The sequence below is a fragment of the Prionailurus bengalensis genome, chromosome E2 (assembly GCF_016509475.1).
Source record: "Prionailurus bengalensis isolate Pbe53 chromosome E2, Fcat_Pben_1.1_paternal_pri, whole genome shotgun sequence".
Taxonomy (NCBI): domain Eukaryota; kingdom Metazoa; phylum Chordata; class Mammalia; order Carnivora; family Felidae; genus Prionailurus; species Prionailurus bengalensis.
This window is the reverse complement of record NC_057352.1, coordinates 61084050-61099717: the sequence shown is the minus strand read 5'-3', so window position 1 is coordinate 61099717 and position 15668 is coordinate 61084050. Positions and strand designations below refer to the sequence as shown.

The 15668-nt window shown below is 65.8% G+C and overlaps 2 protein-coding genes across 2 annotated transcripts; one reads left to right on the top strand and one right to left on the bottom strand.

Annotated features, from left to right (window-relative positions):
* Positions 1-98: 98 nt before the first annotated feature.
* LOC122494596 (cytochrome b-245 light chain) lies at positions 99-8831 on the top strand. The gene is made up of 6 exons (XM_043599864.1): positions 99-231; positions 5239-5308; positions 5870-5944; positions 6142-6225; positions 6713-6794; positions 8560-8831. The coding sequence occupies exons 1-6, from the start codon at positions 174-176 to the stop codon at positions 8773-8775; spliced, it is 585 nt and encodes a 194-aa protein (XP_043455799.1). The 5' UTR covers positions 99-173; the 3' UTR covers positions 8776-8831.
* Positions 8832-10145: 1314 nt separating this feature from the next.
* On the bottom strand, positions 10146-11492 carry IL17C (interleukin 17C). The gene is made up of 2 exons (XM_043599865.1): positions 11072-11492; positions 10146-10745 (listed from the first exon to the last, which is right to left on the bottom strand). Exons 1-2 carry the CDS (start codon positions 11413-11415, stop codon positions 10484-10486), a joined length of 606 nt encoding a protein of 201 aa, XP_043455800.1. The 5' UTR covers positions 11416-11492; the 3' UTR covers positions 10146-10483.
* Between the last annotated feature and the right edge of the window lie 4176 nt (positions 11493-15668).

Here is a 15668-nt window from a genome sequence, read left to right as displayed (position 1 = left end):
GGGGCGGGGAAGAGTCCGGCCCCAACCGGGCTCCCTTCTGCCCTAGGGGGCGGGGCCTGGGGCCGCCGGGGGCGGGGTCGGAGGCGGGGCCGGCCCTCGGGAGGGGCGGGCGGCGGGAGCGCGGGCCGCAGTGTTGCCGCGGAGTCCGCCGAGCTGTCGTCGCCTCCGCCGCTATGGGACAGATCGAGTGGGCCATGTGGGCCAACGAGCAGGCGCTGGCGTCCGGCCTGAGTGAGTGTGCGCCGGGACCTCGGACTGCGGGCCGGCCCCGCGGGGGCTCCGAGAGTGGGGACTGAAGCAGGGAAGGGGGTGGGGTACGTGCAGCGGCGGGGCGGGGCGGGGCGGGGCGGGCCAGGGGTGGGGGTAGGGTGCAGGCAGTCAGAGACTTCTGCCTGCGGAGGGGGTTCGGAGACCCCCGCCCCCTGCCCACCCCACCCCCCGAGCCGTACCCTCTTCAGTCCCCCATCCGCGTCTGGACCTCTACACTGAAAGAGGAAGTTGCAGCCAGGGGAAGAGGTCTTTCGTCCTTGGTAGTTTCCGGGGAGTCACTGTCCCCCAAGGGTTGGGAAAACCCGGCGTGTGGACGTCGGTGTCCGCCAAACCCCCCTCCCCCCACCGCTGCCCTGGGTGGGGGCTTTGGCCCAGCGATGGCGAGGGCTTCCCTCTCTTCGGCGTCCTGGGTGGCAGCCGCTCTCCATCTGGGGCCCAGCCCCCAGGTGCACAGAAGGGCATCTGGGATTTCATAAGGTGGCTGGAAACCCCCAGAGTGACCCCCTTTCAGCTCAACTCCCAGAGAGACCGGGGAAGGGGTCAGGGCCCCCAGTCACCCTGCCCAGCCCTGTACTCAAGAGCTCTGGTTAAGCAGCGGTGGGGTCTGCACCCCAGCCCTGTACCGAAAGCAGGAACTTCTCAGGACTGGGTGGGGTAAAGCTGAGTCCCAGACGGAGTCTGAGGCAAGAGTGGGCCCAGATGCTCTGGCCCTGCCTAGCCCCTCCCACCTGGCACCTGCCACTCCCAGGAAGGGCCTGTGCCCAGGGGGGGAACGTGCTCGCAAGGAGGGTCTCAGCCCACTACCATTCAGCTGGGACCGGCCGCGGAGGGAAGGGTCGGAGGTAGACTCCCCAGCCCCACACTGTAGGAGCACATGGGGGCCCGGGGCCTAGCAGTCTGTTCCCCGTCCACGCAGGTCACCCCTGCTTTTGGCCTCCAGAGTGGCTCAGTTAGATGGTGCTTCTTCCTGTCCCCAGGCAGTGGGGCAGGACGCCCTAGATAGACCACTGCAGACCACCCTCACCCGCTTCCTGCAACTCCCACCCTCCCAGGAAGTAGAGGGTTCTAGGCCCTGGGGCCCCATTCCCTGAAGGCCCACTGCGTGCAGGCTGGCCTGGCCTGGCCTTAGCTAACACCTGCCCACGGGGGCCACGGGGCCCACTCTGTTCACGTCCACTGTGCCGACTGTGAGGTCGAGGCCCGGGCTCCGCCTTCTTCGCCATCAAACAAGACGGTGTGTCAGAAGGTCCCCCGGGGCACTCCCGTCCCCCGGCTCCCCCTTTGTTGACTTCTCTTCTCGGCATAAACTTCAGCCCCCTGGGGCCCCTCGGGCCTGGCGAGACCCACCAGCAGACACACCCCACAGGTTTTTCTATTGTGGAAAGCCCCATCTGACCAGACCGTGTCACCTGCTGCTCCAAGCCCTCGGTACCTTTCGGGTACACACAACGGAAGCCACTTCTGGCCGCCCCCATCCCTGCCCCGCCAGCTCCCTCCCTGCCCCGGAGCTCCGAGGGCACCTGCTTCCTTTCTGTTCCCGGATCTCCTGAGCGGATCCAAGTGCCTTGCTGAAGAGGCATCTTCTGTCTGAAGCATCTGTGGGTGGCTGGCTTTTCCATTCATTTCTCGGCTCAAATTGCCGCGAGCCTGGAGGAGTCTTTGGGGAGCACCGGACGTAAAGTAGCCCCAGGCCTTGCGTCAGGCCTTCCAGTTCCAATGTGTATTTCTCTTCCCCCGACAAGACCGTAAGGCCCCCCGAGAGCCGAGGCCTCACCTTTCCTTGTTCCGGTGTGTCCTGTACTTACTAGGGTTCTGTCAGCCTTGGTGGGTGACGGAGCAGCCCTGCCGTCCTGGTGGGTCACCCGTGTCTTTGCTCCCCTCTTGCTGATGGCAGGCAGCGAAACTGCAGCTCGGGAGGGGGGACGAGGCACCCAAGACAAGCGTGCTGAGTGCCCTGTTCCAGCCCCCACCCCGCACGCTGCCGGGCAAGCACACGTGGTTAATGTGTAGCCAAGCTCAGCACAGGAGTAGGAAACCTGGAGAAGCAGAGTGAGGTTTCAAGGTGGTGTCCGGGGGCCGAAGGAGGGGGGCCCGGAGAACAGCGACACCGTCAGGGGCTTCGACTCTCACTCGGTGGGGTTTCAGGGCCTCTGCGTAGACACGGGCGGTTCTGGGCTACGTGACTGGACCCGGCTGGGGAGGCCCACCTGCACAAGAGACGGAGTAGGAAGTGGTCCCCTCCGAGGACGCTTGCCACCTGCAGCCAGGGCTGGAACAAGTCACCAACGAGGCAAAACCCCGGGACCCCAGGCCCGCGCTGTGTGTGGGAAGGGCTGCGTGCCCCCTACCCTGTGCTGGACCGGGACATTCCGATGAACCGGATCCAGGACTAGAGAGACCCGGAGGCCCCCAGCAGAGGCCAGCGTGTAACTTCCCTGCAAGGACGTCTGTCCCCGACCGCTGCAGGAAGGCAGGCCCCGCCAGCAGCCCGCACGCGCCCGCCGTGGGAGGAAGCACCGGCCCGGGGACAGGCAGCACACACACCTCCAGGGGCTGGGGCTGCGGTGCCTTCTGGAAGACACGCGAATGTGAGCGCGTGTTTACGCCCACGACTGCGGGCACAACTGTTCAAGGAGGGAAAGGAATAGAGAATTACACAGCAAAACCAGGACAGTGCAGAAAGTGAGCTAATGCAGAATGTCACGAAAGAAAGTCGCTACAGGTCAGTGGATGAATTGAACGCTATCTAAAGACGAGAGGGTTAGGGGCCCGTAAGACGGGGCTGGGGGACCCTCGCGCTCACAGCCCAGAGACACAGATGGGTTATTAAATAGAGGCCAGCCGTGCGCAGTGGTGCGGGGAGACCTGCCCTGTGGGCGGGGTGGGCGGGGCAGGGGACCCCCATGGGAAGCAGGTTGGGGGGAGGGGTCTGGTGGATGGGGGGAGACCCGCCCCGTGGGCGGCGGCAGGTCCCGGGGTGAGACAGTCATGCTCCGAAGGAAGGACACGGGGAGGCAATACCCAAGGGTAATGGGTGAGCGTTTTGCAGAAACGGAGAGTCTCAGATCGAAGGAGAAAGCAGAATGCAGAATAGCGGAAAACAGATCCCTTCTTGGACACGCTGTAATGAAAATACAGACCATTACAGAAAATCTTGCCATTTATCAGAGGAGAAAAGTACAGGCCGAGTCAGGCCGAGTACACACTCATCATCGAGAATCACCGCCAGAAGGCGGTGGAATAAAATCTGAGGGGCCCAGAGAAAGCCTGACTCCCGCGGGACCCCCCCCGCCCCGAGGGATGCCCGTCAGCAGGGCGGGGGGGTGTCGCTGAGCCCAGAACGCTGAACAGGCTGTGGCCGGTTGGAAGGGTGAATGATTTATCATTTATCACCACGGGAGGTCTGTGGGTGGGGCTGAGGTTAAGCTGGAATCCACACGAGACCCAGGAAGAGAAATTGTAAAATTTAAAGTTTGAGCAAGAGAGCTGGAGGCGGGAAACGTGACACGGGGCTTGTTAGACAGAAAGAGGAACTTCGAATCGGCCACGGCAAGTCCAGGACGGTCGGTTTGCTGTCGGCTTGAACTGGTGGAAACTGTTAAAACTCTTACAAACTATTAAAAACTATTAAACGCTGTGTCAGCTTATCCATAACGGGACAAAACTGGAAGCAAGCAAAATGTCCCAAAGGCGGGAGGGTGGAGAAATCCGTCGTGGTCGATACCTACGGCAGGAAGCCACCTGAACGGCCTCGACAAGCTGTTGAACGGAAGGAGCCGGACGCAGAGGCCGGCCCTGACTGGACGGGGCACGGGGGGCTTCTGGGGTGGGGTGGGGGGGCACGTCGATGTGGGTGCAGGGCACGTGGGGAGCGCCCGTAAAGTCGTCAGGACTATGCCCGCACACTGTCCTGCGTCGTACTGGTCCCTCGGCAAGCTGCTGGAGTTCTGCAGGTGGGCACGATAGTGTGCGTGGACTTAGGCCACCGAGCCGTGTACTTTGTTTTATTTTAGTGTTTATTTAAAATATTTTTCAGTCGGTTGGGCGTCCGACTTCGGCTCAGGTCACGATCTCGCGGTCCGTGGGTTCGAGCCCCGCGTCGGGGTCTGGGCTGATGGCCCGGAGGCTGGAGCCTGCTTCCGATTCTGTGTCTCCCTCTCTCTCTGCCCCTCCCCCGTTCACGCTCTGTCTCTCTCTGTCTCAAAAATAAATAAACGTTAACAAAAAATTAAAAAATATATATTTTTGAGGGAGACAGCGTGTGAGCGGGGGAGGGGCAGAGAGAAAGGGAGACAGAATCCGGAGCAGCCGGCGGGCTCTGAGCCGTCAGCACAGAGCCCGACACGGGGCTCGAACTCACAAACTGCGAGATGGAGACCTTGGCCGAAGTCGGACACTTAACCCGCAGAGCCACCCGGGTGCCCTGTCGAGCCGTGTACTTTAAAATGGCTGAAATGGAACCTTTCATGTTATGTGTATGTTATCACAATAGAAAAGGTGCCAAAAAGTAATTCCGGGGGAGAAAAGATCCAGGTCGTGCCTCCCAGAGCAGCCGGCGGGAAGCAGGACCGCAGAGAGGAAGACTGACGGATTCGGCCTGGGGGGGTGGGGGGGGGGTTGGGGGCAGGGTGCCCGGGTCCCGCAGCTGGAATCGAGGTGGAGAGCAGCCGGGCACGGCTGTCCACAGGAGCAGACGCTGGAGGTGGCAAGGGGGTGGCAGAGCCCCGGGGACTGGTATGGTCCGGACCCCACCCACCGGCTCCCGCTGCTCCGTCGCCCCTGCCCCCGCTCACATGTTGCTTCTAGGGGTCCGCGCCCGCCTGTGTCCCCTTCACGGGCAGACGTGTTGTCGCGGAGCAGGGCACCGGTGACGGACCAGTGGCCTCGCCGAGGGAGGGGACACAGGGAGAGGCGGCCGGAGCCCCTGCAGCCGCCAGCCCCACTGACCTGCCTCTCCTCTGCCCACAGTCCTTATCACGGGGGGCATCGTGGCCACTGCCGGCCAGTTCACCAGTTGGTGGTTCGGCGCGTACTCCATGTATCCTGCCTCCGCAGATGCCGGGACACAGCCGGGGCGGTGCTGCCGGGCTCGGGGTGGGGACGGTGCCGCGCCCGGGGGGGCACAGCACTTCTCGGTTGGCAGAATGCTGCCGCAGCCCTGCGGCCCTCAGCCCCTCAGCGGCGGCGGGGTCGGCAGGATCCTGCTCATGGCGGTTCGCGTGAGGCCAAGGCTCAGGTCAGGGAGGCAACTTGCCCGAGGCCCGAGGCCTGGTGAGGGCTGGCAGGTGCCAGCAGCCCCGAGGGCCGGCACTGAGGCCTCGGGGATCCCGGGGACCCCCTCTGCGTCCCCCTTTCTATCAGCTGTCCCCCTTGGCCAGCCCGGGGTCTGCCCGGCTGTGACCGGCCGGCCGAGGCAGACGCCAGGGGACCGAGGGCTCAGGACGGGCAGCAGAGTGGCCAGGCCTGTCCAAACCCTGCCCGGCTGTTTCCCAGCTGTGTGACCTCCAGGCAGCAGCTGCACCTCTCTGTTTTCTCGTCGGCACAGGGGGCTCACTCTGGCCCCCGGGCTGAGCTCGGCTGTTCCTTAACGGCACGTCAGCGTAGCGGGTGTCTTTATCTGCCTGCTGGAGTACCCCCGCGGGAAGAGGAGAAAGGGGTCCACCATGGAGAGATGGTGAGTGTGCCGCCCTGCTCTGGGGGCCGGGCCCGACCCACCAGGGGAGGCCGCTCCTCCTGGGCAGGCAGGCAGGAGCGCGCCCGGCTTCCGCGGCCCCTTGGTCCCTGGGGGGGGAGGAGCTGGGGTACGCTGGGGTGGGATGGGTGGGGGCTGCTGAGCAGGACACGGTCTGTCTTCTCTCCCCGTGTGCCCAGCGGACAGAAGTACCTGACCAAAGTGGTGAAGGTGTTGGGACCTCTCTCCAGGAACTACTACATCCGGGCCGTCCTGCACCTGGGGTGAGCAAGCTCCCACACCCACCTGGCTTCCACCGAGTCAGAGACTTTTCCAGACCAAAGCGCGGGTCCTGGGTCCTGCTAGAGGCTCCCCACACCTGTGTGTGTCATCTCATGCTGCGTAAGGACTTATTCTGCCCTCCGTAGCTTGAATCAAGAATAGGGTCCGAGCCGACCGGCTCTCCCGGGCGGCCCCGCTCACGGCCCCGCGCCAGTGTCTGGGGCTTAACCGCCGGGGAGGCTGCCAACACAGGCCCCCGCTGTTACACGGCTTCCTTCCGGCATGGTGGCGGGGGCCAAGCGCCAGCACCCCAAGAGTTGCTAAGGTACAAGCGGAAGCAGAGAGCAGGTTACGGGACCCAGCCTTGGGCAGGACTGGGTGTGTCCTCCGTGCAGGGTCCCGGGGGCCGCACACCTACAGTTGGCCCCGTCCTGAGGCCAAGGCCTGGGGCCGCAGACCCCCTCTGACCTCCCCGCCACCCCTCCCCAGGCTCTCGGTACCTGCCGGCTTCCTGCTTGCCACCATCCTGGGGACAGCCTGCCTGGCCATCGCGAGCAGCATCTATCTGCTGGTGAGTGGCATCCCCTGTGGTTCGCCCCCTGGCACGTGCCACCCCCGTCCCCAAAGCCAGCTGTGCAGGCAGAGCCAAGGCCGAGCCCGTGTCCTTGCTCGTGCCGGGGCGGGGTCGTGACGACCGTAGTCGCCACGTATGGCACGCATAAAGCGTGCTGGTTCCTTTGTCTACACCTCGGCCCTCCGAGGTGGGTGGCGAGGGCCCCGCTTTACAGATGAGGAAGTAGAAACTCAGAGAGGTGACGTGGCTGGCCCGGGTCACACGGCCAGCCAGGGCCCAACCGGATTGGCATCATCGTCACTCTTCTCTCGTCTAAACCGTCCTTGCTCCGACTTGGGGCGCCGTCAGGAGCGCTTCCTCGGAGCTCCTTAGGGGTGCCGAGGCCACGCGGACATTTTGCAGAGCTGCCCCATCGGGTTTGCCTGGTTGGGACGCGTGCGAAGGCCCCGTGGTCAGGCTGTCTTTGTAGAAGAGCGGTGGACGGTCCTCCCGCACAGGCTCCGGGGCGGGTGCTCCCGATCTCTCTGCTGGATGACTACGCTGGTGTTCGCACGTGTTCTTTGGGACCGGGCGGCGTGACGTCTGGGCTCTGACCGTTTTGTAGGCCGTTCCCGCCCGCCCCGTGCTCCCGCTAGAGAGCCCTTCCTGCCGGCCGGCCGCTCTCGCCACTGCGGTCGTGGGGTCGCCCGCATCCAGCCCCGGACCCTCCACACGCGGCCGGCCCCTCAAGGACCCGCAGCAGCGGAACTGCTGGGTCAGAGGTCACCCGCAGGACACGCCCACCCCGCCTGACCGCCGGTGCGCCGGGCCACGGCCGCTTTCGACTCCTGTCTGACCTTCCTTCCTCTCGGAATGGGCCTGTTCGTGTCATTTGCCCATTTTCCCATGGCTCTTTCGTCTGTTCCTTACTAATTTGGGGGAACCTTGTGTATGTTTTAATCGTGGAGGCTTTGGGAGGGAGCGTCTGACGCTGAATGCTCCCCCCGCCCCCCTTAAGGGTCTGTTAACTTTGTGAAATCCTTCCCTGGGCGGATGAGCAGAGGTTCACCTGCGTCCGCTTTCTGGTTTGTGCATTTTCCCCGCCCCCCCCCCCGCCCCGCCCCTGCCTCCCCCCCTCCCCCCTCCCCTGCAAACCACATTTGCCTGCACTCTCTCGTATCGGCAGTGTGGTTTACTTTTCAGGGGGGATGTGCTAGTTTTAAGTCCGGAGGTGGGACATTTATTCTTCTGCTTCATGAGTGATGTGATGCCACCCTTTATTATCCATCGAGGATTGTGGGGTACAGATGGAAAGCATACATTCCCAGGCCGTCCCGGCCTGCCGTAGGGCCCCGGGGCCCAGGAGTCTGCATTCAGCCAGAGTCTGGGGTCTTCACCGTGGCTGGTGCCCCTGGGGAGGCTCCAGGGCAGAAAGGGCCCCCCCCCGCCCCCCTCGGCTGCCCTCCTGGGCCCCTCACTCCTCGCAGACGCCCGGCCTGCCAGACATTGTGTGATACAAAGGCCTGCCTCCTGCCCTGCCCCAGCCTTGGTTGGGGCCAGCCCCGGCTTGGAGCCTGTGCCTAGGAGTGGCCTCCACTCGCCCTGCCCCGCTTTCAGGGTCCCCCACCCCATAACGAAGCAGCTGGAGTCCGGGGTCCTGGCTGTCACTCTGGACTTAGTGGGTTCACACGTGGGTCCTGCCCAGTTCCCGGGGGCGGGGCAGAGCTGGCCTCCGGGGGGCCAGGGCAGCCCATCTGTGACCCGGCTTCTCTGCGTCCTGCAGGCAGCCTTCCACGGAGAACAGTGGACCCCCATCGAGCCCAAGCCCAAGGAGCGGCCGCAGGTCGGGGGCACCATCAAGCAGCCGCCCAGCAACCCCCCGCCCCGGCCCCCGGCCGAGGCCCGAAAGAAGTCCGACGAGGAGGAGGCAGGGGCATCGGCAGGCGTTTCCGGCGGCCCTCAGGAGAACCCGGTCCCGGTGGTCGACGAGGTCGTGTGACGGGCGTCTCCGGCCGTCCCCCGCGTGGCTCCCAAAATAAACCATGGAGAGCAGGCTCCCTGACTCCCCGTGTGCACACCACACCCAATCCCAGCTCTGCCTTCTGCATAAATAAATCCAGGATGGGCGCTCCCCGCCCCCCTGCCTCCCCCACCCCCGCCTGTCTTCACTGAACCCACAGCCCAGGACGGATGCCGCCCCCCCCACCACCTCCTCCTGCCACTCCAGCCACAGGGATGACCCTTGCCCCCCAGACACAGGCTGTTCCCTCTATTGCAAGGCTGGTCCCTGCTCAGGTGGCCTCTGGGCCTCCTGGACCCTCAGTTTGGAAGCCCCTCCCCCCTCCCCCCTCCCCCCTCCCCGGGGCCTTCACTCCTTCACCAGCCAACAACCGGTGTGGCCACCCACGGGCAGAGTGTCCTTCAGACCCCACACAAAGATCACCTCGAACACCTCCCGCGGGCTTGTTTGAACACAGTGGACCTTGATCGGGGGTGAAAGTGGTCCATCCATCAGGGAGCTTCTGAAAAGAGCCCTGCAGCCCCTACGGCAGTCACCCCTTAGGCTGGGGAAACTGAGGCTCTGAGGGGGGTGTAGCCGAGCCAGAGCTGCCCGGGACCCCTCTCCACACCTGCTGAGGCCACACACCGAGCCCCCCCCGGCCGTGACCTGCATAGACACGCTGTGAGCCAGGACGCTCTGCAGGAGGCTGGGGTGCCTGGCCTCAGGGCTGCCGGGCTCTGCCAGGTCCCTGCTGGGGGGCCGAAGCCCCAGGGCCGTCCAGGCAGCGAGATCCACCTAGGATCTCTGGCCTTCGGATCCACCTAGGTCTCTGGCGGGGCTGGAGGGGACGTTCAGACGCCGGAGATGTGTCCCCCCTGAGTGGACTCCCCCAGGAGTTCCCTCAGACGCTGTCTGTGGGGCAGAGGGGGAGTCCCCTTGGTGGAGGAGGGCCTGGCCACAACACGGCCAGAATGGGAGCCCCTCAGGTGCCAAGGCCCTGCCAGGGCCAGCGGGGCACACCCGTGTCAAAGCACATCTCCCAAGTGGACGACCTTGGGACCTTCCTGGGAGGACACGAGAATCTAGGGCCGGCGGCTGCCCCCGCGGGACCAGCTGGGTGCCGAGGGCCAGGCAGGGGTGAGGGGTGGGGGGGGTGCCTCCAACCACCGCCCTCTGCCCTCCCACAGTGTGCTCTGGGGGACGTTTGTCAATTTAACGACACGTTGACACTTAAAATAGTTGTTTCGGAGATACAGGGGTACCTCTTCCTCTGGGGGGCTGGGGAGGGGTAGCTTGGGGGGCCGGGAGCAGCGTGAGGCCAGGGAGGGTGTGAGGGGAGCCCCGGGGGGAACACCGAGACGGAGGCGTCATCAGAACACCGTTCGTGTTGTTTAAGAAAGTTCTAGAAGAAGACAAAGAGTCCTTCCAGCCCAAGTGTTTTTGCAGAAAGGGTAAACCGAGTCTCGAGATGGGCCCGAGCAGCAGAGTCACCCTCCAGGCACGGGGGACACAACCGTTCGGGGTGTGGCGTCCGCCGTCGTTCCTCAGCCCCGAGGCCCGGAGCCTCGGTACCTGCCCGGGGACCCCGTGGGGCAAATAAATAAGCAATAAATACCCATAAATAGGGGGGCCCTGCCGAGAGAGCCCCCCGACTGTCCAGCGCGGGGTGGGGGGGGGCGCAGGCGACGCCGGCCGAGGCCAGGGCTCACCGAGCCGACCTGGGCAGGACACAGGTGCAGCCGACGGGCACGCGGATGAACTCCGCGTGGAAGGAGAAGGCCCCGGGCGTGGGCAGCCCCGTGGCCTCCCGCGAGCAGGGCTGGCGGCGCAGCACCAACAGGCTCTGCAGCAGCGGCACCGAGTTGAGCGCCGCCGTCTCGCGGCCCGTCCTGGCGCTGACGCAGCCCCTGCACAGGCACTGGGCGAAGGCCAGCTTCTGCGGGTAGCGGCTCTCGTCCGTGTCCACGCTGCGGGGACAGACGGGGCGGGGCCTCGGTGAGCGAGCCCCCTCCCCTCCCCCCCTCCCCGGCCCAGCGCCCCCCACCCGCCCACCCCTGCAGGGGCTCAGGCGCGGACCCCGGCATTCTCCCGGGCGTCCCTGGCCACCGAACCGGGCCGGACTCTTGCCCACCACAGCGGCAAGGAGGCGCCCCGCTGATGGGGCCCCACCCGCCCGGCCTGGGGGTGACCGTCCCATCTAACAGGCGGAGACGCTGAGGCTCAGAGCGGGGCGGGGATGGCCCGGCAGCACGGAGCGGGGACCCCAGCACGCAGGGCGTCCCCCGGCCCTCACCGGTATCTCCAGGGGGAGATGGAACGCTGGTGGATGCCGGCTTCCAGCACGTCCTCAGGACGCAGCACCGGGCACTGGGTCCCAGCGGGGGGGCCGTCGTGCCGCCTCCTGCGGCCCCCCGCCTCCAGGCTGGACACCAGGGCCACGGGCAAAGCCTGCTCCCACTTGGCGGCTCGAGCCAGCAGATGCGGCGGGGGCTGGCCCAGAGGCAGCTCCTCGGCCGAGTAGCAGCGTGGGGGCCCGTGGGCGTGGGGGCCCCCCCAGAGCTGGGGGCCGTGGCGGGCCAGGCTGGCAGGCATCCAGAACAGAAGCAAGAGGCCAGGGAGGAGCTGGCGGGTAGGCATTGGGGAGTCAGGTCAGGGGCCGCCCAGGGAAGGGGGCACTCACCGCCCCCCCCCTGCCCCGGCTTGCCCTATTTCCTGTGGAAAGACGGGGTACAGCCCTCTCTCCCAAGTCGGGGCTAGCCCTGCAGCCCGAGCTCCCCAGAGCACCAGAGCTCCTGGGGCCCGGCTGCCTCCTGTCCCCAGCCGTGGGGGGCTTCCTGGACCCCATCCCAACGTCCTCCGAGTGGGGGCGGGAAGCCACCAGCCCTTATGGGCCAGGTGGCCCCGCCCAGGTGGGGGCGTGGGGAGACGCGGCGGCTCACCATGGTGGCGGCGGCGCTGGGCTGCAAGAGGCAGGTGCACCGGCTGCGGTCCTGGAGCCTCCCGGCTCCCGGCGCCCTTTATACCTCCAGCCACACCTGGGGGAAATCCGGGCCGCTTCCTCCCGGGGAAGTGCCCGCTCGCTGAGCTTCCTCCTCCCCTCCCGGTGGGTGCCCCTGTCTCCTCCCCGCCCAGGGCGGGCCCGTGCCCACCCCCCTCCTCCTCTCCCTCCCCCGCCAGGAGGGACCCTGCCCCAGGCTGGCCACTGCCGGTGGACGGGCCGGGATGTTTTGGCCACGGGGAGCCGTGGGCCGGGCAGCCGGGGTGGCCTCCGTCACTCACAGTGCCGCACAGAGCTCCTCGGGGGCCGGTCCCCCAGGTTGTGGACGCGAGGTCGGTCCTGTTTGTAGCCAGCGTTCCAGGAGGGGCATCGGTGCCCGCCCCCTCCTGCACAGGTGGGAGACATTCCAGAAGGCGCTCCAGGAGCCGGGCCGTGGGGCTGTGGGGTGACAGCGCCGGGCGCCTTTGTTACCCTGGAAAGGACAGTGGGAGGTGGTCTGGTGAAGGTTGGAATGGCTGGGGTTTGGACACCACCCCCCGGGTCCCCTGGTCACCCACCAAGACCCAGGGCCCTGTGCGTCCTGGTCCCTCATATCAGAATCTGAAGCATCCCCCAGCAGAATAGGGTCTGAGGGTGGCAGGAGGGCATCACCTGCCGTCCCAGGACCCCGCCTGCCCACATGCGGGCAGTGGCCAGCATCCGCACCAGGCAGGCGGCACCCCGAGACTCCAGGGACGTGGAGACCCCTTGAGGGAGGAGGGCTCTCCTGGCGTCTGCATCTGTCAGTGGGCTTGCTGGGCCTGTGACCCGGGGAGCAGGACAGGGTTAAGGGAGACCCTTGTCCCTCGCCGGCCTGGAGGAAATGCTGCTTCCGATGGAGGGATAGATGCATTGAGTCCCCAGGGCTGGTCCTCCCTCCAGCGCCCCAGCCCTCTGCTTGCATACCTCCTACAATGGGGAGATCACCACCTGTATTAGTTTGCTAGAGCGGCTTCGACAAAGTAACCACACACTGAGGGCTTAAGGTAGCAGAAATTTGTTCCCCCAGTTTGGAGGCCGGGGTCTGAAATCATATTGTCGGCAGGGTAAGTGGCATCTGGGGTCTCCGAGGGAGGACCCGTCCCACCTCTTCTCGCTTCTCCTGGCTGCTGCTGATTCCCAGGGTCCCTTGGCTTGCGGCCACGTCACGGCCCCTCCCCTGTGCCCCCATCTCGCCTTCTGCGTGAGGACACTCACCTCAGTCAGAATGATCCCATCTCAAGGCCTTTACCATAGCTGCATCTGCCAGGACCCTTTTCCTGGATAAGGGCACGTTCTCCAAAGGCACCGGGGCCAGGACGTGGACATATTTTGGGGGGGGACACCGCTGAGCCCGTGACCGCCTCTGCAGGGCGGATGCTGGCTGCTGTGCTCTGTGTGTCAGCCCAGACCAGCTCTCCAGGAAGAGCCTCCTCGGGCCGAGCCGACGGCTGCCCCCTGCACCTGCAGGGGTGCTCGGGGGTCTCCTCCCTTGAGGGCAGGGACAGTGGGGTGGCGCACCTGCCACGGCCCCGGCACAGAGCTGCCCCTGGCGCCTCGGCATCCCGTAAGTGCCGCAGAATGGGGGGAAGGGGCTGAGCCCGGGTCCCCAGGGAGGAGAGTGGGGGGACGGCGCCCCAGTCGCGGGGCGCTGGCAGATTGACCCCGGCCTGGAGGCTGGGGGGGGGCAGGTGCAACGTGTGAGGGGCTCTCACTGCCCTTTGGCCAGGGGGGGTCTGGCCACACATGCACACGGGTCTTCTTTCTGAACTGGAGAATATGCCGTGGCTGCCAGGGGGTCCACACCCGCGAGGCCCCAGCCTTGCCCCCTGCCCACACCAGCCCCCCGCGAGATGCGTGTCAGCATCTTGTGTGTCTTTTCCGAACGGCCCGCTGGGTGGGCACCGCGTCCAGTGGAGGAACCGGGGGCCAGGCTGTGCACTCCCCCCGCTTTGTGACACCAGGGCCACGCAGCACTGTTCCCCGTGGTCCTGACAGCCAGTTCCGGGGGTAGACGCTGCTCAAGGGGACCAGGGGCAGGGGAAGGGCCCGGGGAGGCCGGGGGTCCTGGCCAGCCTGACATCAAGGTTGCAAGGATGCAGGGCGGGGGCCCAGGTGGCACCTCATTCCTGCGGGTGGCTGAGGCAAGCACAGAAGTCCTGGGTTGGGCAAGACTGGAAAGGCACCACCAGAGGAAGTCGGAGGGCATCCCGGAGGCGGTGTCCCAGAAGGCACCGCCCTCAAACCATGCCCCTTGGAACACAGGCCTCCTTCAGCTCTGAAACCCCTGAGCACCACAGGCTGAGCCCCTCCTGCTGAGCGAGGCCGCCTGTGGGCTGGTGGCAACGGTCACCGGGGGGAGGCTGGGCGTAGGGAGAGCAGGGGAGGGGTGGGAGCGGGAGGAGGTGGAGGCCCGGGGGAACTGGGTACAGGGGAGGGTGCAGGAGGCCATGTCCAGCCGAGACGTGATGACTGCAGGGGGGCTGCTGTGAACGACCAGCGGGAAACCCACAGAAACTGCATTTTCACCAGACCGAGCTGCCACGTTAGCCCGTTTTCCCTCATGACGTTGGAGATTGTATTTCACGTTTCAGTGACGAAAGTACAAATTAGAAAATAAAACCCTTCCGTCTTGCTTTCATCCATTTGAGAGAGAGGGGGAGAGAGGGCAGGGGGGCTTGGCGCAGGGGCAGGCTGGCTGGGGGAGGAAGGTGGGAGGGCCCACCGGGGTGCTGCGGGGGTGGCTGAGGGGACGGGGCAGGCCTGGTCTGAGTGGCCAGAGGAAGCGTGAGCGGTGAGGGAGGTCAGAGTTCCACGAACGGGAAGCGGCATGTGCAAAGGCCCTCGGGTGGGAGGAAAGGCAAGCAGGCATCGGAGGGGATAGGTCAGCACGTGTCACGTGGCGGGGCCCCCCCAGCTGTGAAGACTGTACCTGGACACGGGGGGCGGCCTAGGGGACAGACACGGAAGTGGAGGGACGACCCTTCATTATCCCCTCTGCTTTACACGTTAACCACCCGAGCCAGGATCTCAGCCATCGTGTTCCCTGGAGGCAAGGATGCCCGAGGACCCATTACATAACAGAGGCCTTCCTTTTCCCAGACGCCCGGCCCAGAATGTTCTTTCCACCAGACTGGGCGGGGGAGAGTTGGCTTGGGGTGCGGCTCTTACCCTTCCCCGGACAGGCACCTGCTAAGTCTAGCCAAGAGGAGCCACGAGCCCAGACGGCAAGTTCCCAACTGTCAGTTTCGACCAGGCTGGGGTGGAGCGGACCCAGGGCTCTGGCTCGAGCCGGGTCAGGGTGGCGGGGCAAGGAAGGGAGCGCACACGGCTGGGTGGTGGGCTCCCCCGGGGGCTCCCGGCTTTACAGTGGCTATCGCTGCCGGCCGGTTGCGGGGTCCGGCAGCCCAGGGGCACAGCGCACATCGGGACAGGCTGGCCCCCAAGCTGTCCCGGGTTCTGGCTTTGTGTCCCGGGAGGCCACCTACTCAGAGGATGGGCGTTCTCTTCGAACCTGGCTTTGACCCGATGGCAAACCAGATAAGCTTCGGAAAGTTGCCGCGACACGTAATCGAGGCCACCGTGTCGGGAGAGGAATCCCAATTCCCGCAGGATGTGGACGGAAACCGGAGCGCGACCTGCTCAGGACGCTCGGTGGGGCGGCCGGTCTGGCAGTACAACCCCCCACCGGGCCCCTCGCTCTGACAGCCAGCCAGCCCTGGGGCCGAGCACCCGAGCGCACTGGTGCTGGACCCAGCTCCCGACCCGGGCACCGTGAAGCGCCCCCCAGCAGCAGGACCGGGACGGCGGCACGGGCTCCAGGGCGTGTGCAGCACCTGAGACCTTGTTTCAAAGCAGCCTAGGGGCAGGAGGG

Coding starts and splice junctions, on each gene's coding strand:
- IL17C (XM_043599865.1), bottom strand. CDS start 11,415: ATGCCTACCCGCCAGCTCCTCCCTGGCCTCTTGCTTCTGTTCTGGATG. Junction 10,746..11,071: donor ATCTCCCCCTGGAGATACCG/GTGAGGGCCGGG, acceptor CTGTCCCCGCAG/CGTGGACACGGACGAGAGCC.
- LOC122494596 (XM_043599864.1), top strand. CDS start 174: ATGGGACAGATCGAGTGGGCCATGTGGGCCAACGAGCAGGCGCTGGCG. Junction 232..5,238: donor GGCGCTGGCGTCCGGCCTGA/GTGAGTGTGCGC, acceptor CTCTGCCCACAG/TCCTTATCACGGGGGGCATC. Junction 6,226..6,712: donor CGGGCCGTCCTGCACCTGGG/GTGAGCAAGCTC, acceptor ACCCCTCCCCAG/GCTCTCGGTACCTGCCGGCT.